Genomic DNA, 22,129 nt, shown 5'->3' with positions numbered 1-22,129 from the left:
CCTGATTTCAGAATAGTTTCCAGATGAATTCCCGACTCTCCGCATTCATAGAACGAGAAGCTTGCAAACGTAAAGTTCGTCCCTTTTGTGTGTGACTAGAAATTCGAAATTCAAGTATCACGATGACGCGTGAATTCGGAGGCTACAATATTATCGGGATATAATATTAATACTGACGCTTCCAGGTTCATAATAGTAACATCATCAGGTTTAAGATGCCAATGGGCCGTGGAAGACTCGTGGCTGCGATCGAGAGATTGCAGCCATTCAGAATAGATTCAGTCGCTGACTGCTCAGAGTGCGTCAAACGTCTATATCTATAAGGATACTTGATACGTCACTCGGGAAGGCTCCTTTCAAGCAACTCTACTGTATAATTCCAGATACCTGGTCGGGTTCAAGAACCTCCTCCGTAGCATCGAATGCAAGGGGATAGCGTCGGTGCTCGGCATCAACTACTTCGGCCGAGGCTACCTGTACCCGCGAGCTCATCAAAGGTAATTAGATTACTATCATTTTCATCATCAGCCCATCCTCAATCTTATACCACCAGCAGCTACGTACTTCACTGTGGTCGTTTTTCCAGCGGCATCCCAAGCCGTATTTCTGTGGTCTCCACTCGTAAACGCATATAGAGCTCTCTTGACGTCATTACAGCATTAGATAGAATACTCTGCCTTGATGTGTTTCAAGTGTTTAGGTTTCGGCGTGATTTCAGTCTCGGAGACTAGTCGCCGCCGATGTATCTCATATACATTAATCGACTGCAGCATTTAACATAGTCGTAAGTGAAAAATCCCTACTTTTCAGTAGAGCCATTTTAAGTTTTAAATATGACTAAAATAGTTCTAAAATTTACATTAGTCTATCTATCTTAACCAAATTCGGCATGGTGACTTAGTTTTAAATGTGCCACAAGGTAGTAAGATATAAAGTTAGTATTTTTGATAGGAAAGGTGAAAAAAGGCACATGTGACATTATTAACCGTCAAATCCCAGATTAACTTTGTCGGAAGAGTTAGATCCAACAATGTTAACTGGACTTAGTATTGTAAATTTTGTTGGTAGTGGGAGATTCAACAATGTTCACTGAACTTATTACTCTAGATTTTGTCGGAAGTGGGAAATCCTGCTATTTTAAGTGGACTTTATATTCTTTACGATGTCGGATTGATGCTTTCCTGAATCAATTTTTCTATAAACATTGTAGTTTTCCATTATTTTGTTTCTATTTTTTAAGATAAATTTTAGTTATCAATTATAATAATGCAACGATAATCTGATAATAGTTCTCGACACAAAACTGAATGTCGCAGTTTCTTAAGGCATGCGAAGAACGGGAAATTCGGGAAACTTCGTCACTTTTTCTCCTCGGCCATTCCTCAGAGCCTGAAGACAAAAGTGTTCAGCCAGTGCGTCTTGCCAGTGAGGACGTATGGTGCAGAGACCTGGACACTGACGGTAGGACTCGTCCACCGATTTCAAGTCGCTCAGCGTGCTATGGAGAGAGCAATGCTTGGGGTTTCTTTGATAGATCGTATCAAAAATCAGGTTATCCGTCAGAGGACTACGGTTACCGACATAGCTGTCAAAATATGCAAGCTAAAGTGGCAGTGGGCTGGTCATATCTGCCGAAGAATCGATAACAGTTGGGGTAGACGAGTTCTCGAGTGGAGACCACGAACAGGCAGACGCAGGGTGGGACGCCCTCCTGCCCGCTGGACCGTAGGCGGGTAGCCGGTAGTGGTTGGAGGAGGAAGTCCGAGGACCGAGTCTTGTGGCGCTCATTGGGAGAGGCTGCAACTGAGATTTACCAACTCCTCAATGAGTGCTGCTGTTGTACAGTGCCAGGTAACTGGAGCGGAGCGGTCATAGTTCCTTTGCATAAAGACAAAGGCTCTCTCCAGGTCCACAACATTCACCGTGGCATCAGCCTCTTAAGTATCGTTGATTCTGTATGCAAAAATATTGATTGAAAGGGTAGATAGGGAGACAGAGAATAAAAAATCTTGGATGTGTGGGCATGGTATTTGAAGAAAGGTAATGGGATTTGTGGATTACGATCTTATCACTACGAAATGTCACAGATAGGTTCTGGCTTAACAGAGTTCTGTGCCTTTTTAGATATAGGGAAGGCTTTTATAGTAAGGAGGAATGATTTTGTGGGACACAATGTCCGTTTATGGAGTGGACAGCCAATTGACGCGACCACTGCATCCCTTTAGGAACTTTGGCTTGCGTTAGGATAAATAGAACCTTCACTGACTGGTTTAGCATCCACAGGGGTGTTAAGCACTGCTTAATGTGTGCTTCGCCTTGGCTGTTTAATCTATTTAAAGAAAGTTATGTTAGGGATATAAAAGATGATAACGAGGATTGCGAATCGAAAAGTTACTTCTTAAGTGCACACTGTATGCTGACAATTAAGTCTTACTATCATCGTCGGTAGAACAGCTGCAAAAATAAGTAACTTTCCGGTATGTTGTTTAAAAATGAAGGGAATGAAAGGCAAAAGTAATGATGTTTGAAAGAGATGAAACAGTGACTGAGTGTAAGATCACGATAGAAAATTAAAGAGCACAGCAAGAGAATGAGTTTGTATTGTTTGGGTAGCCTGTTAACGAGAGATGTAAGGGGGATATTGAAAGTGAAAGTGGGAAATCAGATTTTATTGGAGCCTGGAACTCTGTAATGAGGACTATGAGGAGTAAGAAAGTGTCTCAAAAAGCTCGTTTGGATGTTCATGAGAGTGTTGTTCCCTACGCTGATGTCATTTATTATTGTTATCACTAAAGATCTAGCATATATTGCAGCTGTATAGTAAGAGGCTGAGAAACCTGCAGCTTACAGTGCACGTGACTGCACTAGTTCATCTTCAAATCCATTAGGAATTTTATTGACGGTTGTTATCCGAAAAACAACAAATAAAATAATAAAATATCGGTACCTATAAATATACAGAATGTAAAAGCAATGCTCTTGAAATCATGAACCACGTGGTCCTTCAGTCCAACTAAAAAAGTCTAAGGGACATACCTACGCAAATTATATATTTTTTTTCAGTTTTCCATACAGAATTACCTACTCTGGAATATTATGTATGGGGTTTCGAAAGATGTGAGTGCTAAATTAAAGTAAAATATTTTTGTAGATACCAGAGCTTTTAACTGTTTTTGAAAAATCTGCCCATAGTAAATTTACAGTAAGAGGCCTTTCTTACTAGGCCACGGTCACATCAGCAACTACGTATCCAAGCATTCGTATGGTATTAGCGACGATGCCACACCGTCGCCAAGTGAGTTAGGTACCATACATTTCAATACTTACAGCTTGGACACGTTGCTGGTAACGCGGTCAATGAGGTTCTAGTGAGGCTGGGCTCTAACTTTTATAGAGAGCCGGTCGAGATTTTACAACGTTTACAGAAAATAATGATACATTGTACCACATCCAACTCAATAGTTTAACATTATGTACAAATAACAAGGTTGGTTCTTCCATATCCAACAATCACAAGGGAAAGAAGAACAAATAATAAAGTCGGTAATACCATATACAACAGTAGTACTTGAAACGCAAGCAAGTAACAATGTGGGATGTGGTACATCCGACTGAAAATTAAAATGATGCGCAGTTTATACTGTTGGATGTGCCGTTTGCTACAATGTTACCTGTTCAGTTACCCGAGCACAGGATTCGAAACCTCCGTTTACGTTGCGTATCGTCAAATGTCACTGTCAAAATGTAAGGCAAATTTGTTAGTTCCGAAAGTGGCATTTGTTTTTTCCATGTTAGGTGGAATTTCACCAAACGCTAAACGTATTTAGTAGCCTGTCATACGTCTGTCAGTTAGTACAAAATGTATTTAAAATTTGATTTAAATACGTTTAGAGTTTGGTAAAAGCGACTCTTCGTGTAGATTCGAAAATAGTATCGAATCCTATGCTCGCGCCTCTGTACTATTTATACCACTTCCATACGAAAATTTTCATAAAATATTCATTGTTAAAAAAAATCATTTTATTAAGCATGCCTGTTAATGTGAGATGCTATAAAAGTATATATTTGTTTAATTGCATCCGTTTTAATGGAACATGTTTGTACACAAGTCTTCAATTTCTGTCATACATTGTCTTGAGATCTTTACCCGTTCCTTGATACACAAAATCTGCCATTATTTAGAGCAAGACATTATAGTTTCATTATTTTTATAAATTAATTGGTCTTAAAGACCACATAATAAAATTGTATCACGCAACTTGGACTCCTCCCGCTAACATGGCGGGAAGTGTCCAAGTTGCGTGATACAATTACAGCGCCCCGGGAACAGTGTCGCAACATACTTACCGACAGTGTTAAGCGGTTGCCATGAACAGATCCGACTTTTTTCCACAAGAAAAAACGGGAAATATTCATAATTAAGAGCTGAAACTTTCCTAACACCTTCCTTATTGATATAATGACCTTCTAGTGCAATAATCTGAAAAATGGCCAAAAGTCAGTTACGACATTGTTAATTGCTACAGTCGATTTATATGGAGACTCTCACACTACGATACTCGTAAATGTAGGTTAGATACTTCGCGGCGACAAGTCTCCGATACTAGAGTCGCACGGGCGTATCGTAATGGGAGAAGTGCCTTACTTTATTCTGCCATTGTCTACAGGTTCATATCCCACATGGTGCTGGGCCGGGACCTGCTGGACAACACGCTGAACCTGGTGCCGGCGCTCATCCCGCTGCACAAGGACATCAAGGAGGACAGCCCCGAGTACAAGGAGCTGGAGAAAAAGTGAGTTGAGCTTATGGAAAAAGGAGAGCTCATGATCGCTATAAGCGCTGTAGTAACAGTTTATCATTTCGGGGAATGTACACTCACGAGCATTGAAAATGTTCCAGTGACATATGGAACGTTAATGGCAAGTGGGACTTTTCATTTCTCGTGAATGTATTATTTAGCGTATTGTAGGTTTCGCGCTAAGAAGAAGATTTTGCCTGATAGGTATTTTTTTTGGCCTTAAAGCCATCATTTATGAAAATTCTTTAAGTTACCATTTTATTACCAGGTGGGTAAGCGCCCGCTTTTCACGACAGAAAATTGTGGGAAAAAATTGTTCCAGTGAGTCTTTATGCAGACTCTACCACCACATCAGATAATTGGAATAAGAAGGAAAAACAGCGAGATGGTACTTGTTCTTATATTTTTTCATTCTTATATTCAGGAATCAAATGATAGTGGACAACAAGGCGAGGGCGGGCAGCGTGACCGATGCTATAGAATACTTCGACCAGACCAGGACCCTGCTGGATAAGCTGCGCGCCGTGCAGAAGCAGCTTAGGGAATATATCAGGTAAGGGAGATAATTATTATTATTAAAAAAAAAAACAAAAAAAAAAAAAAACACGCACTCACGCCTTGTACTAATGTACTCCCTTGCGGGGTAGGCAGAGGTGCATTGCTGCACCCACTTTTCGCCAGAGTGTTATGTTAGTCCCAATGTAATAGGGGGCGGGCCTATTGCCAAATAGGGGGCGGGCCTATTGCCATTATTATTATATTATTATTATACCTTATATTCTATTAAGTATATATTATTATATTCTGGGAGGAGGCGAAATTAGTGTACGTAGCTCTCTCGAGTGGAAGTGGAACCTTTGTGCCAGCCTAGCTCCCGAGTAAACTAAAGCAGCAAATGATATGATTTATTATACTTACAGGATGTCTCACGGCGATTACACTTGCCTTAAAAACTGAGGATAAGGAATTTAAATGAAAAACTGACTTTATTTTTATTTACAATAGAACGCATAATTTGCTTTCAGGTCTTGAATGTGGCCGAAAACATAGACTATTCTAGCTAGCTAACTGGCTAGAATATTCTAGCCAGTTTTCGGCGTTATAATATTATAACGCCGAAAACTGGCTGAAAATCTCAATTTTAAAATTTTTGTTTCACTCGTATTGTCATGTTATTTAGTGTTGTAGTGAAAGCGGACTCGTTTAGTTAAGCTGATTCAATATCATCAATCTATATCAGCACTTGACCACCCCTGTAATTATGCAATACCACTAGAGATAGTTGTGCGTAGTTTCATGTGAACATACTGCACTAATTACACAGTTTATATCTATAATAATCGTGGGTAGGCCACTTGAATCGGCGTACGTGAAACAAAATAAATATTGTTTATTGGCAAACGTTTGCGAATCGCAGCCACTGTTTTTATTTTGTCATTATTATTGCACATGATCGAAAAAAGCCTCCTAGAGTGGCATATCAACATATCTCTAGCGTACCCTGGGCAGTCAGCGACGGATAATTTATCTGACTCTCTATTAACCACAGTCAGTCTATAGCAATTCGATAGGCAAGTCACTGAAATCTGCATACGTTTTATTAGTTTCTAACGTTATCGACAGGGGCGCTGATCAAGATGCCATACAAATTGTTATCGGCTTGCCGACTGAGTCGACAGTACTCATGATTCGCACACTGCTTTACTATTTGGTGCACTCTCGTTTCCAAAAATTCTTTGCCACAAACATGCTGTCATAATTTCCAGGGAGGGCGTGACGGAGAACCTTCTAGAAGCGCGCCAGAGCGAGCTGGTGTGCGCGGGCATCCTGGTGCTGGTGTGCGTGGTGTCGCCCATCATCATCGCACTGGTTAAAAACGCCGTCAACACTATACAGGTCAATACAATTGTAAACTCGTTCCATAACGTCTATACGGATCGCGACCTATCACGTGAGTGTAAATGTACAGCGAAAAGCAAATCATCTCTGAATACCCCTTCGGGGATTACAGCCGTGAGCATGATTATGTATGTATGTAATCCGATTTATGTGTGTTCTATCTATGGAATGGTTGCTACTCCTTCATTGAAAAGGGAGGTGCTCTTAATAAACTGCATCATTATGAGTTCTGACTTCTGTATAGAACACAGAGAGAAACTGGTTATTTGCGCCGATCTAACAAAGTTTAGCCAGTTTTTTTCTGTATAGGATGTTACTTTCAATACCGCAATGATCATCATCAGCCATATTCATCCACTGCTGGAAATAGGCCTCTCCCAAGGAGCGCCACTACATTCCACAACGCCACAACATCCAGCCACTACCGGCTACCCGCCTAAGGTCGTCAGTCCAGCGGGCAGGAAGGCGTCCTACACTGCGGTTGCTTGTTCGTGGTCTCCACTCGAGAACACGTTTACATCTCGTTTTATTATAGATAGTTTTTTTGTAATTCCCAGGTGTACGCCCGCAACCTGACAGAAAAGGCCCGCGAGCTGCAGTACGAGAAGGAGCTGAGCGACTCGCTGCTGTACCAGATGCTGCCGCCGAGCGTCGCCAAGCAGCTCAAGCAGACGCAACAGGTATCATTGTGGTCACAGCACACAGTAACGCGACCTGACGGAGAAGGAGCTGAGCGACTCTGTACCAGCTCAAGCAGACGCAACAGGTATCATTATGGTCACAGCACACAGTAACGCGACCTGACGGAGAAGGAGCTGAGCGACTCGCTGCTGTACCAGATTCTGCCGCCGAGCGTCGCCAAGCAGCTCAAGCAGACGTAACAGGTATCATTATGGTCACAGCACATATACGTAACGGAATGGAACCGGCGACAAAAAGCGGCTTTCCGAAAACCAGTTATTATGGAACCATCATGCGTGATGTGATGAATTTCTTCATTTGTTTTAAATTTTTTCCACGATTATGGCAAACTCTAGTCGAGATTAACTGTGCTACCATAAAAAAAACTTTAAACACTGTTTAACAAGTGTTTAAAACGAATTTTGACACATTTCGTTGGAGTTTGACAGCGCTAAACATCTGTTAAATACTGTCTAAGTTTTTATGGTAAGGCCCCATATTATTTAAAAACTAACATAAAAATATATTAAAAAGTTACCATAACTACTGTTTTCAGGTTCCTGCCGAGTTCTTCGCATCCGTCACTGTGTATTTCAGCGACATCGTCGGTTTCACAGCCATCGCTGCCGTCTCCACCCCATACCAGGTACGAACCACTGAAGTTATCATGTAATCTGTGACAAAATATTTACGGCAAAATCGGGAACTAAACTACGTATTCATACGATCTGCTACTAATCTTTTGTAAGGTATTATTTATTAAGGTATTTATATTGACAGCGATAAATGCGCTTACCACCAATCACAGCGCCGTATTTATGGCGAATAGCGTCACAGCGACGTTTATCTACGTCAATAACGGTCCCGTGTAGCGGCAGCAGTAGAAGATTACAGATATTAGGTAACCATAATGATTTATTTATTAATCATCACACTACATAGAATTACAGTTAAAAAGAAAAACCTTAGTGCTACATAGAGGCGCAATAATAACAATACTTAACTAGTTAATAATAATGACTGGTGTAACAATATTGTTCTGGTTCCAGGTGATAAGTTTCCTGAACTCAGTGTACAAGGTGTTCGACGAGCGCATCGAGTGCTACGACGTGTACAAGATCGAGACCATCGGCGACTCCTACATGGTGGCGTCCGGCCTGCCCGTCAGGAATGGTAAACTTAGAACTTGAAATTTGGTGCTTAGCACCACTAGTTTTCCCTGCCAGATTCGTATTTAAAAATTTTCGTATGAATTACGAGATAATAGTAGCCTATATGTTACGGGAAGTCAGGTTTCTATACACCAAATTTCTGCAGTTGTTTCTCCGTGAAAGATTTACAAACGTCCATCGTCTCAAACTTTTACGTATAATACACTCACGGGCAATGAAACAGTTCCAGTGAGACAAGCCCCAAATTACTCCTAAATAGAAAATACCTGCATTGACTTAACTACTTTTAACAGAGCATATATCAGGGGTATAACCAAATAAATAAAAAATAAATAATAATCTTTTATTCAATATTTATATAAAATGTTTGTTGTGTCAGCATTTTGTGAGTGGAACTTTTTCATTGCCAGTGAGTGTATTAGTAAGATATGATTGTGTATTAATTTATTCTGATACCCGAGTCCGCGTTGGTCTATGTTTGATACGAGTATATAGGTTTCAAGTTGTACGAATATTTTAAATAATCCCTCCATCTATTCCAGGCAACAAGCACGCGACGGAGATCGCGAGCATGGCGTTGGAGCTGCTGGAGGCGACCGCCGCGTGCCGCCTGCCGCACCGACCCGACCAGGTATGTTAACTTCTTTTTTATGAAACTTGACTGTGGTATGCCTTAGATGGTTGAAAACTCAGGAGTGACTGCCCAGACTCATGCTAAATTAAAATTTTCCATAAAACAATAAATATTCTGAATTACGAATTGGTTCCGCCCTTTCGACTAACACTTTTGAAATAACTAAGCAACGTGGTCTGAAAACGTAGTACCTACCTACATTTGCAGTCCAGTGTATACTAGTGATGATGTGGTATCCAAATATCTACATAAAAGCGGCTTTTGCACTTCTGCCACCGGGCAGAAGTGCAAAAGCCGCTTTACCAACACGCTCGCTCCTTTAAGCTCGTCGCTAATAAACCTCTATACTAACCCAACCACCCACTACCCCCAGACCCTCTGCATGCGTAGCGGCATCCACATGGGCCCGTGCGTGGCCGGCATCGTGGGCAGCAAGATGCCGCGGTACTGCCTGTTCGGAGACACCATCAACACGGCTAGCCGTATGGAGAGCACGGGCGAACGTGAGTGCGCTGTTTGCTGTTGTGGATTTGTAGAATTGTATAAATCTTTGCTTTGTGGTATAGTTTAACTGTAATCCTACTGTTCTACTGCTAATATTATGAAGATGACACGCTACTGCCTCCGCCAGCCACATGGAAAGCACGGGCGAACGTGAGTGCGCTGTTTGATGTTGTGGATTTGTGGAATTACTTTGTGGTGTAGCATAGCTGTAATCCTACTGTTCTACTACTAATATTATGAAGATGCCCCGCTACTGCCTGTTCGGAGACACCATCAACACTGCTAGTCGCATGGAGAGCACGGGCGAACGTAAGTTCGCTGTTTGCTGTTGTGGATTTGCTTTGTGGTGTAGTTTAACAGTAATCCTACTGTTCTACTGATATTATTGAGATGTATAACTACTGCCTGTTCGGAGACACCATCACCATCAACACTGCTAGTCGTATGGAGAGCACGGGAGAACGTGAGTGCGCTGTTTGCTGTTGTAGATTTGCCTTGTGTAGCTTATCTGTACCTACCTAACTGTAATTCGACTGTTCTATTACTAATATTATGAACATATATAGCTTCTGCCTGTTCGGTGACACCATCAACACTTCAACACCGCAAGCCGCATGGAGAGCACTGGCCTTCGTGAGTGCGCTGTTTGCTGTTGTGGATTTGCTTTGTGGCGTAGCTTAACTGTAATCCTACTGTTCTACTAGTTACTAATATTATGAAGATGTGTAGCTACTGCCTGTTCGGAGACACTATTAAGACGGCTAGTCGTATGGAGAGTCGACGACGAAGGTGAGTGCGCTGTTTGCTGTTATAGATTTGCTTAGTGGTGTAGTTTGACTGTAACTGCTCTACTAATATTATGAAGATACCGCGCTACTGCCAACCACATGAAGAGCGCGGCGAGCGTGAGTGCGCTGTCTGCTGTTGTGGATTTGAAGATTTGCTTTGTGTAGTTTAACTGTAATCCTACTGTTTTACTACTAATATTATGAAGATGTATAACAACTGCCTGTTCGGAGACACCATCAATACAGCCAGCCGCATGTAGAGCATGAGTGAGCGTGAGTGCGCTGTTTGCTGTTATGGATTTATAGATTTCTTTAATCCTACTGTTGAGTCAGGATGATGGACTCCTTCTTCAACGAATTAGACAAACACTAGCATAATATGACTTGGTGAAAGGATTGGTCAGTCAGTTTAACGACACTCGTTGATTGCCCAGGATGATAATGATGAAGGATGAATGAGTGTTTCATTTTATTGTTTATTATTCTTTCAAGAAGAAACAGCAGAACCAATAAACTTTTAATATACTTACTTATTTGGCATGTAGTAAGCTGACACCCTTGATCTTTTGATTAACAGCAAGGCTACCTTCCCATTGGAAAACCCTTTAAGACACAGACAGCTCATTGTAAAAGCCACTTATCAATATTTTAACTACTATTTTTTATGTTCTAAACGTAAACTGCTTGTCTCCACAGCAATGAAGATCCAGGTGTCCTCGGACGTGAAGCGCGCGCTGGATCGCACGGGGCTGTTCGTGATGCAGCCGCGCGGCGTCGTCGACGTCAAGGTAGCCCTTCACGAGGGGTTTTAAATACAGGGTGTTGTAATAGTGGTAGGGGGTGATTCGGAGGTCCAGAGGCGCTAGATCCTGGAGCTCACACACGTCGCGCAGCTACGAGAGCGAGTTCGATGGAGAACATTTGTCACGTCTTGACGAGCGCGCCCTGTGCAAGGCTAGCTGGTTTGCAACGCCTTGTGGCCAATGTGACCATAGTAGATCCTGAAAACGCTTACAGTTATAAAATAAATTGACCTTCCTTTTTTCACAGCAAGAGATTTCTCTTGCCATATGCACCACAATTTTATCTTGCTAAAACATTACTTTTTATATTCAGGGCAAAGGCGAAATGACAACGTATTGGCTAGAAGGGCGGACCGGGCCGTCCCCCGTCCGACCCACGACTTCGTCCCTCGACTACACTCCGAGTTTCCTCGCGCGCATCCAGTCCCAACGGGGAAAAACCTCGCCGAGGTACCAGCCCGCCTCGCAGACTCATGCGAAGATTACTTAAGTTTGTATTGTTTTGAGTAACTCTGAGTTGCAGAAAGGAACTTTAAGCTAATGTCGAGCTTGAATATATTGCTGCTTTGACAGTATAAAGAGATAGACTTTAAAGTTCCTTTCAGCAAATCGACATAATACTCGTAGGGTTGAAGATACGTAGAGAGTCTTTGTATTTTTTTATGGTTTTTGTTATGATGTTATAATTTTTCTGATTTAGCCTCTGTCCTCCCTGCAAAAGTCTGTTATCGATGTAGATAAACGTGACTATGAATTGTATTATTCGCAGGGTGAGTGTCGATATATTATAACGTCGATAACGTACCCGAGCTATATATATACAGGATATTACAATCCTGTATATTATTTATTTATTTGGTATCAAAGATATTTTATAAAAAGATACTAGCGCGAGATACCTTCGGTATTTTGTTACTCAATGAATGCTACTTTTTTTATTTATCCGTTTGTCTTAAATTAGTTATAATTTTGAGCTAAGTAGTGTAATTAAATATACTTTTAATAGGTATGTATTTAGAAACATTCATGAATCAAGCATTATATTGTATACGTTCGTATTTAGTGATTAATTTTATATAAGTAAATGTAATTAAATGTTAGATTTTAATCCTATAGGATATAGACAGGATGGATTTTTATCATAACTATGGCAGTTATATAAATATTCCACTCTGTAGTTATAGCATACAGGGGAATAAAGACACTGAAAAAAATACCCACACTATCTACTGATTAAAACTAAGCTACTTTTCCATAGAAACATCATTTGCAGTAGGTTTTGTGAAATAGAAGAGAAAAAAATATTTTATAGCCGACGACGGCAATGTTTCTTTAAGAATGTTGTTCAGTTTGATCAGTAGATCCAGTGGTTAAATTTTAAATCCTGTAATTTTAGAAACCTAGGTGAAATGATCTCAGACTATGATCTCTCTAATTATTTAAAAGTGTATTTACTTATTCAGTTTGCATTAGTTTTAAGAAGTACTCATAGTTATAGACCTTAGTGCCCCCTATATTTTATACTTGACGTTGAATACATTATATACTTACTAACAAAACAGTCATGTTTTAATTATTTTTTTTATTTTTTTTTAAGTTTTAGTATATATACCTACATATTTATGTACCTCTGTGGTCTAGTGGTAGAGAAGCTTCGCTTCATGGCCCCGGGTGGGACCATCAATTTGTGTTTCAAAATTGTGGTTCTAAGTTTGGTTAGGACATAGAAGGCTGATCACCTGATGTCCGAAACAGTGAAACGATCCATGCTGTCGGATGGGCATGTAAAGCAGTCGGTCCTGCGCCTAGCTCTCTCCAGTCGTGTCGGTCAATCCGTCCCATTGGGCTATGAGAGTGATGGAACAGAGAGTGCTCCTGGGTACTGCGCACACACTTGGGCACTATAATCTACTCCTGCGTAGGTAGATGGCTGATCTCAATTGAGATTGGCCGCTGTAGTCAATAGAAGAAATTCGGCTAGGAGGACATTACATTACCGTGTGTAAGTAATCGAACTCAAATATATTTCATAATAACTACAATAAAACACCTAAATATCTAACATTGATCATAAAATTTATTTTGTAATTGACGTATTTAAATTGACTCTTCAAAAATACTATTTCAATCTATTTATTTCAAACTTTTTATTCACATAAACTTTTAAAATAGGTAGACAGGTAATAAATATTTTTTCATTACATAGAACATCAAATAAATTAGTTTATTAAAATAATAAATAACATTTCGTGAGTGAAAAAATATGGTTAGGTATTTTACATAATTTTTTAAGGAGACGTTACAACACAATTTATCTACATCCTTAAATATTTTACTAAGTTAACAAACCATGTTACAGTAACAAGTGAAGTTTAATCAGCAAATTTTTACTTAGAGGCAGGTTAAATAAGGTAAAACCATACTACGTTGGTTACATTGACCTGCTTTTAGGTATAGTAAAAATCCACCGAAAAATTACAGTTATGTAATACATTTTATATTCGTAACAGTGAGGTAAAACAAAGTGGATACATCAATGCACCTCTGACTACTAAGACAGTAACGTATTGTTATGGTGTGTAAGAGGTACCAGGACGGTAGACCCGTACAGAGCTGGAAAGTGGAGGTGGAAATGAAGTAAAAAAAAAGAAGTAAAAAGCATTTATTTCCATAGAACATGTTTACAGTGGTTTTATCTGCAAATTCCGCACTAGGACCTGTATCGCAGAATTTATATAATGTTGAGCATAACGAAAATAACACAAATAAGTAGTGAAAGAAGTGAGCAGGTCTATCGTGGGCCCAAGTGGAGGAGGCGGCTCAAGATAGGGAAGCGTGGCGAAGAATGTCTGTAGCCCTAAGCTCCACAGGGGAGTAACAGGACTATAAGTACATATATCTAAATTGAGCGAATCTTATTTTATGATAAAATCCTCATTTACCTATTAAGTTTAAGGGTTTGGTTCTACTTATTTTAAAAAAGCGAGGGTGAAGCCCCATTGGCGCGTTGCGTAAAGTTGTGTCGCATAATCTTAAAGGAACGGTGATAAAGAAATATATTGTGGCAGGGACGACCGACGCGACGCTGCGACAACATAACGCACCAATGGCACCGCGCCCTAAGTGAATCTTTTGTTATTGATGCACTGCACCTATTTACACCACTTATACATCATCCTATGAATATGTGCCTAAGTCAGCTTAAAATACATACAAGTAATAACGATGGACGTTTGATCCCTTTTCAAAATTCGTTCATTCAAAATTTTGTGGATACTTCTTGCTGTGCTATGTCTATTTATGTACAGTGGACTCCAAAGAAACCTGACCCCTTCTCAGTAGCAATGTCATATACCTATGTCAATCTAAGAGGGATCAGGTTTCTGTGGAGGCCACTCTACGATTACAAAAAAATAAGTAAGTATATGTTTAGGGCATAATCAAATCATGCAAGCGAAACCAAGGTTTTTGCTGAGAATAAAGTACCTAATCTATTTACATATTACCTATCATTTATTTATTAATTACCTATGAGAAATTAGATCAAACATTAATTTACACACAAAAATTAACAAATTGAGGTAAGTACCTGGTATACAATTTTTGCTTTGATTCTTACTACGACTAAGTAGGTACTAAATATACTTTCTACCAACTCTAATAATAAATAGTAACTAAGTAATTAAAAACTAGAAAAGAGTTGAGCGATATCTTTTCATCTACCTAAGGTCCCAAATAAGTTCTTTACCATTAACTTTCTATAAATCTATTTATTTTATCCATTTGTATTAATCTTCTTTCTTCATTTCTCTATTTGATGCTAAGAATCGTGTTAACAGTGGTAGGAGGCCCTTCTAAGTAAATCTAAATGAACTGCGTGGGGGTCAGATATTTGCGTGGCAGAGTGTACACTGGAGTGCTATACGTTATCATCACGTCCCCACTGCTGGGGCACGGGTCTCCTTCCAATGAAGGAAAGGTTTTAGGCCTAGTCCATCACGCTGGCCTATATAGTGCGGGTTGGTGGACCCCAACAAAAGCAAGCTTGTTCTGAAAGAGTTGTCGGGTAAGTGGCCAACCCGACTTTCAGATGTTTTCAAGCTGCCCGAAGGCCTATGACTAGGCTTTACGATACGTTATACGTATCGTCTATAGTAAAATGTACAAATCTAGTTTATTTCAGTGTAGTTTGACTATTTCATATATAAACTAGTTATAGGAAACGCTTACCCTTCCTAAGCAAAACTGTATTGAAAAAAAATAGACCTATGCCAAAACTTAAGTTCTAAACTGAATTATTTTAAGATCGTATTAACAATTCCAGTATATTCTGATCGTAGTCGTTCAGGCGGAGGCAGCGCGGGCTGTCGGGCTCCACGTTACCGCCGATCTTGCCCGTCAGCCAGAATGTCTCCATTGCCCCTTTACCCTGGAAAAATATATAATTATTGCTATTATTTATTAAAATATCGTACAGTAGCCTTACTCATACATTATAGACGACTGAATGGCGTAGTGGTTAGTGATCCTGATTGATATGCTGAAGGAAGATCTCGGGTTCGATTCCCGGCTGTATTCGATATAGGTATTTGTTTAAAGACAGATATTTAAACTCTGGTCTTGGGTGTTAATATGTATTATGATAATGATCTCTTGAGCGGGGTCAGGTTTCTCTGCCCCATACTGTACATTTATTAGTTTTATTACTCACCGCAATGTCTATAATTCCACGTGACTCAACCTCATAACCACCTATTTCATCCAGCGCTTTCTTCGTCGTGTCTGATATATGGATTTTCATGGCTGAAAATAAGAAAAAAAATTAATTGTATAACTTATTAAAATGCGGACTTAGGTTTGTTTTTTTTATTAGATATATTATGTAATCCTTTATTGCACAAATGTATAAATAAGTGTACAAAGGGTGGACTAAATGCTAAAAGCATTATCTATCTTGTTTGTTTATGGTTTATTAAAGTTCGACTCCTGAACAACTTCAGTTGGACGACTGTAACAAACAACTGTCAGATGCTACCAATTATTTCAGTTTATGGTACGATAACTGGTGTCAAAAACTCAAAACCACTCACGTTCCCCCGTGCTCTCCATCCTGCTAGCCGTATTAATCGTGTCCCCAAACAGGCAGTACCGGGGCATAGTAGCCCCCACGACCCCGGCCACGCAGCCGCCCGTGTTGATCCCGGCGCGGATACGCAGCGGTTCCAGGGGCAGGTGCGGCACCCGAGCCCCTTCGAGGCTGTGGAGCAGGCACAGCGACATGTCCGCTATCTCTGATGCGTGCCGGTTGCCTGTGGGTAGATAGAAAAGAAAAATCTTTATTTACTAAAATACAGGGTCACTTGTACGTACAAGACGTGGCGTGGTGAAAGAAAATATGAGAGAGAGTGTGGAGTGAATGAGGATATGACAGAGGATAGGGTAAAATGGCGTGACATGACTAACAAAGCCGACCCTAAATAAGGATAAGGCAAGGAAGAAGAAGAATACAGGGTCACTTGTACATAATTGAGCATAGTTCCTAGAGTACTTTACGAACTGGGTTCCAAAAACCAGAAAAGGGTAGGATGAGTGGAGGTTTTTTTGGTGAATGGGTGAGGAAGGACTATGACAGAGTATTGTGATGCTCCTTGGGATTCCTGTGGTATCTAGCTGCAGCTCTGTAGAGTGCACCATTGGTGGCTTATGGTAATGATCATTTGGGTGGATGTATTTCCATGAAAGTTCTAAACTAGGTACCTCCTGAAGGTTTTACCAGCTAGCATCACTATTTTAAAAGAGGTAAGTAACTAAGTAAAGACTATATCGATTATTCATCACTGGGTTGGGTAGGTAGGTATGTGTGCTATGCAATCGTTAAATATAAATTCCAACAGGTAAGATTCAGCCCTAAAATTACCAAATCTAATTTTAAACCAGCTGTCCGTCAGCTTTGGCGGTCTGCCACACTAGACTCAGCACAATATAAATAAACAACAACTTTGGTAAATAAACAACATCATTATTAGATTATGACATGATGCTTTTGTCGTTAACACGACCGGATGATGCAGATTATAGCACAGTCTTGACCTCGGTAGGTTTCGGGTTTGAGTTCCGGTCGGGGCAGTTTCTGTTCAGATATAGGTTGCATTTTGTTAAATTATGTGTCCAATCTGTCAAGCAGGAGATTAAGGTGTGTGTTACCTTAACACTCTGTAATGCATAGACCTACTAAACACTGTAATGCTGTAATGTTTTGGTTGATTGATCATGTGTCATGGTCATGGTCCTATTGTGTTGCTGTCACATATAAATTAAGTACGTGACGTTCCTACCTCACTGTGTAGTTTAGTACAGTCAACAAAAGGATATCCACCTTCATGCAAACAGTTTGATCTAGTTGGAAATGTGAGCTCGAGTCATGGGTCTTAGCATATATACTATTCTCTTATATTATAGACTGTTTCTCTTTTTAAAAATGTTGTGTCAAGTAAGTCTGACAATATCTCGGCCTCGGTGTCAGTTAATTACCATCAGATAGATAGATAGATAGATAAAGCGTTTATTTGATCCACTTTCTTACATACACAACAAATCACAATTACAGATATACACATTTGTACTTATAACTAGGTAAATAGTAGCTATGATAAAGACAGGTTTGTACTTGGCAGGTTGTGTGTTGAAGCGGACCAAAAGGGTGAAGTAACTCAGCGTGGATGTTTACTCCAGGAGCAAACCGCTGATTTTCAGTTACCTCCCATTTAATTGTTCCAAGGGTGCCGAATTACATAAATTGTGAGCAAAAAAAAACTACTTAAAATATATTGTTTTAAAGAAAAATTACCTATTTTAGTTTGATAATGTTGTAAAGGTGTGCAGCTAACCAGCAAGAGACACAGGGTCGTACTCAGTGGATGACAGAGCACCCACCATAGTATTAATATTGCATGAATGTATTTATTGTTAGACGATCTGCGCCGGATGTAACAAAAATATAGAAAATATGTAATGAATAAATAGTTATTGTAGATAACTAAATTTGTTATCAAGTCTTTTGCTTAATAAGAAGAAACAATTTTATTTTATTTTTAAAATTAATTTTATTTTTTAAGAGCCTTATAGGTGGTGGAATATTATTCCAGCATTTTGTTGCTTGATAACGGAAACTTCCTTCAAACGCGGCGCTAACATGTTTAGGGACAGACAAAATTGGGCGGAAAGATCTAGTACCATACCTGTCATGAAAAGGGGAGAAACAAAGTTTAGAAAACAAGTATTCAGGTTTTTGAAACTTTAACACGTCGAAAACTAGGCTACAAGTATGCAGGTACCTTCGGGCCTCCATGTTTAGCATGGATGCTTTATTTAGAAAAGGAGTAATGTGTCCTCGAGGTGGTACGTCAAAACAAAAACGACAGCAGGCGTTTTGCACCCGCTGTATTAGACGCCGAGTTCGCTCAAGAAGACAAGGGCCGTAAACAGTATCTCCATAATTCAGCCTAGAGAGGATTAGAGTCTCACACAGCGTAATGCGTACTTTTTCTGTTAGTAAGGAGCGGATTTTATATAGAACTTTAAGACGGAAAAAACAGTTTTTGACAATATTCTGAATGTGATTTTCAAATTTTAAACCACTATCAAGGAGCAAACCCAGACACTTTGCCTCGTGAACGCGTTCAATACTCTGGCCTTTCATGTTTATAGTTAAAGCATTAGTATTAATAATGTTTCTGACCTGCATAGTGGAGCCCAAAACCATATATTTCGATTTAGATGGGTTCAGCACCAACGCATTATCTTTAGACCAGTTATCTATGTTATCAAGATCACCATTGATTCCCTCCAGTACTTTTTGCAAATTATCCGGTGCGACTGATGCATAGAGTTGAACATCATCAGCGTAACAGTGGTACTTACAATATTTAATTTCAGCGGTTAGATCCGTGCTATAAATTATAAACAAAAGGGGACCAAGGATTGAGCCTTGCGGTACCCCACGACTAACGGGTAAAGGATTTGATGTGATGCTAGTGCCATTATTCAGCATTAGTTTGACAGACTGGGTTCTATTCGACAGATAACTGTTGAACCAATCAATGGCATGACCACTTATACCATAGTAAGTTAATTTAGCTAGAAGCAGATCAATATCCAGGCAATCAAACGCACGTGAGAAGTCCAGCAACGATAGAATCGTCGCATTACCTATGTCCTGTTCAGCCAGAATATTATCTGTAACATCAAGCAATGCAGTAATTGTACCACGATTCTTGCGGAATCCAGACTGTAAGGATGGAAGTATATTGTTTTCCTCAATAAATTTTATAAGTTGGGTGTAGACGGCTTTCTCTACTAGTTTTGATAAAAAAGGTAGAATACTAATTGGCCTTAGATCCTTAAGTGAAGTGGGTTGGTCGACCTTAGGCAGTGGGTTAATTAGTGCTGATTTCCAGCACTTCGGAACAGACTGTTCAGTAATAGACCTATTAACGATAGCAGTAATAGCTGTTAAAGTATGTGGAAGTGTAAGCAAAATCATATCCCGGTTAATACCATCTATGCCTGTAGCATTGGATGTTATAGCAACAATATATCTGGCAATCTCAGTTTCAGAGACTGGGTTAAGCTCGAACACAGCAGTACCAAAACGGTGAGTAGTAAAAAAGTCAAGGTTGGAAACAGGAACATCGTTAGTACCAGGAATATCTAAAAAATGCTCATTAATTTTGTTTGGATCATTAAAAGAATCTGGTAAGCTGTCACTTTTAGAAGGATCGACTAAGACCTTATTCTTCAAATTTTTCCAAAGCTTTTTCGGTTCATTAATTTGGGTATTAATAAATTGATCAAAATAGGCGCGTTTTTCATTGGCTATACTAGTAACGACAAGTTTTTTTAAATCTTTATAGTGCTTTTTATGTTCATCAGATTTAGTTAGTCTAAATTTCTCATGTGCTTTGTTACGTAAGTCAATCATTAGCTTGCAAGAGTCAGTCACCCACGGGAGAGACTGACCCTCTCGAACCCTAATGGATCTAACAGGTGCATGTTTATCAAAGAGTGATGTTATTAAGATGTTAAATTGATTTACTGCCAAATCCACTGTAGAGCAACTAATTAAAGCTTCGAAGTCTAATGCAAAAAGATCTCTGTTAAAGTTTTCTAAGTTTATATGATTTATAGGTCTAAAAGTTAAGAATTTAACTGGGGGTTTAATTTTTTTTATGGCTAAAGTTACATTTATCATGGCGTGTCCCAACGACCCGGTGATATTGGTGACAGTGACATCACTAACTTTTATATTAGTACAAACAAGGTCTATAAGAGTCTCATTACCCACAGAGTAATGTGTAGGCTGAGTAACTACTTGTTTTAAATGTAGGTAATCAATAAATTGGTTAATTTTTTTAGCTTCATTAGTACTCATATCCATCATATTAACATTAAAATCACCTAGTAGGACCACTTGATCATGATTAGAAAAAGAAGTTACTGATTCTGTTAAGGCATCAATAAATACATCTAGATTTATCCACGACGGTCTATAAGCCGTACCTATAGCTATACGGTATCCTTTAACTCGCGTTGAAATCCAGTATTGTTCTACATTAACTGAAGGGTGATTTAGGTAACGCACATTAATATTATTCTTAATATAAAAACCAACACCGCCCCCGCGAGAGCGCCCCATGTGTGCGGGGCGGGGTGCATGGCGTAGCCTGTAGCCCGGCACTGAGGGCGCGCACGCCCCCTGTCCCTGGCCCAGCCACGTCTCATTTATAGCAACTATATCTGCCTGAAAACGATCCATTGCGAAAATAAAGTCATCATGTCCTGTATTTAAAGAACCTGCATTAAATAGACCTAATTTTAAGAATTTGTTATTATTCATGGAAAAGAGATCAGGGTGGCATACCTACCCACTTACTAAAGTGTATGCATAATAAACCAGTGCAAATGACAAATAAATAAAACAGATTTGTTTTCAAGCTGAAAATGCCCAGTATATACTATGAAAAGGACAAAACCATCATCACAGCACCTGTGCCACACATATGTGGCTGAAAAAGAATCAGTCTCCTGTTCCACTTCAACACTCAACCTGTCTGAATTTAAATTGAGCAAGCAACATCCTAACTGGTACATAGTACACCTCCAGTATGTATATAACACAAAGACAACCACAAAACAATAGTTACATAGTTTCAACTCATTGCTAAGGTATATCAGAAAATATTGAGGATTATTTAGTCTATGATTATAGGCACCCACAAGTACACAGAGGAATATCACATAATAAAAATAATTATGTAGGTACAATACACAGATGTAAAACAGCCCAATGCTCCTGCATGGAAATAGTGTGGGCATGTTAATTAATTCAAGAACAGCATCACATACGTAGATAGTAGGTACATATCTAGATACAAAAAGGTTCAACAATGCAAGACCAAATATAATATTAATATTTATGTATATTGATATAAGTAGGTGAAATAGCACTAAGCAAACAAAACCTGTAGGTATTATAGTTTATGTTATATAAATACTAGTCTCAGTAACAAACACACAGTCATTACCACACAGACAGACAGAACTAAAAAAACATTATGCAGGCATGAATATAGATAGGTACAGTAATACATATTTATGAGCTATCACAATAATATAATGCAAGATACTAGTGTACTTTGAAAACATTAATGTAACAAATAATATTAATTTCCAGCAAATGAATAAGTAGCACTGATTGATTGATGTGAACAATGCCACATATATTTAATACAGAATCATAAAAAAGCAACAGTTGTTTAATTATTCATATTTCCAGTAGACTACTATATAG

The 22,129-nt window shown here is 39.3% G+C and overlaps 2 protein-coding genes across 2 annotated transcripts in view; one reads left to right on the top strand and one right to left on the bottom strand.

Annotated features, from left to right (window-relative positions):
• LOC105393739 overlaps positions 1 to 12,086 on the top strand; it is a 45,421-nt gene extending 33,335 nt beyond the window's left edge. The window contains exons 6-16 of the mRNA XM_048622592.1: positions 384 to 497; positions 4,668 to 4,793; positions 5,224 to 5,352; positions 6,566 to 6,695; positions 7,256 to 7,378; positions 7,936 to 8,025; positions 8,429 to 8,552; positions 9,094 to 9,182; positions 9,559 to 9,688; positions 11,174 to 11,265; positions 11,594 to 12,086. Of these exons, the coding sequence (XP_048478549.1) occupies positions 384 to 497; positions 4,668 to 4,793; positions 5,224 to 5,352; positions 6,566 to 6,695; positions 7,256 to 7,378; positions 7,936 to 8,025; positions 8,429 to 8,552; positions 9,094 to 9,182; positions 9,559 to 9,688; positions 11,174 to 11,265; positions 11,594 to 11,770 (1,324 nt within the window). The 3' untranslated portion in view covers positions 11,771 to 12,086. The remainder of the gene's footprint in view (positions 1 to 383; positions 498 to 4,667; positions 4,794 to 5,223; positions 5,353 to 6,565; positions 6,696 to 7,255; positions 7,379 to 7,935; positions 8,026 to 8,428; positions 8,553 to 9,093; positions 9,183 to 9,558; positions 9,689 to 11,173; positions 11,266 to 11,593) is intronic.
• Positions 12,087 to 13,899: 1,813 nt separating this feature from the next.
• LOC105393737 (receptor-type guanylate cyclase gcy-25) overlaps positions 13,900 to 22,129 on the bottom strand; it is a 58,826-nt gene continuing 50,596 nt past the window's right edge. Inside the window, exons 13-15 of the mRNA XM_011565536.3 lie at positions 16,371 to 16,589; positions 15,992 to 16,083; positions 13,900 to 15,709 (exon numbers count right to left, since the gene is read on the bottom strand). Coding sequence (XP_011563838.3) covers positions 15,581 to 15,709; positions 15,992 to 16,083; positions 16,371 to 16,589 — 440 coding nt within the window. The 3' untranslated portion in view covers positions 13,900 to 15,580. The remainder of the gene's footprint in view (positions 15,710 to 15,991; positions 16,084 to 16,370; positions 16,590 to 22,129) is intronic.

The sequence above is a fragment of the Plutella xylostella genome, chromosome 8 (assembly GCF_932276165.1).
Source record: "Plutella xylostella chromosome 8, ilPluXylo3.1, whole genome shotgun sequence".
NCBI classification, from domain to species: Eukaryota; Metazoa; Arthropoda; class Insecta; order Lepidoptera; family Plutellidae; genus Plutella; species Plutella xylostella.
The sequence above is the reverse complement of the archived record's forward strand: the minus strand, read 5'-3'. Positions and strand labels throughout refer to the sequence as shown.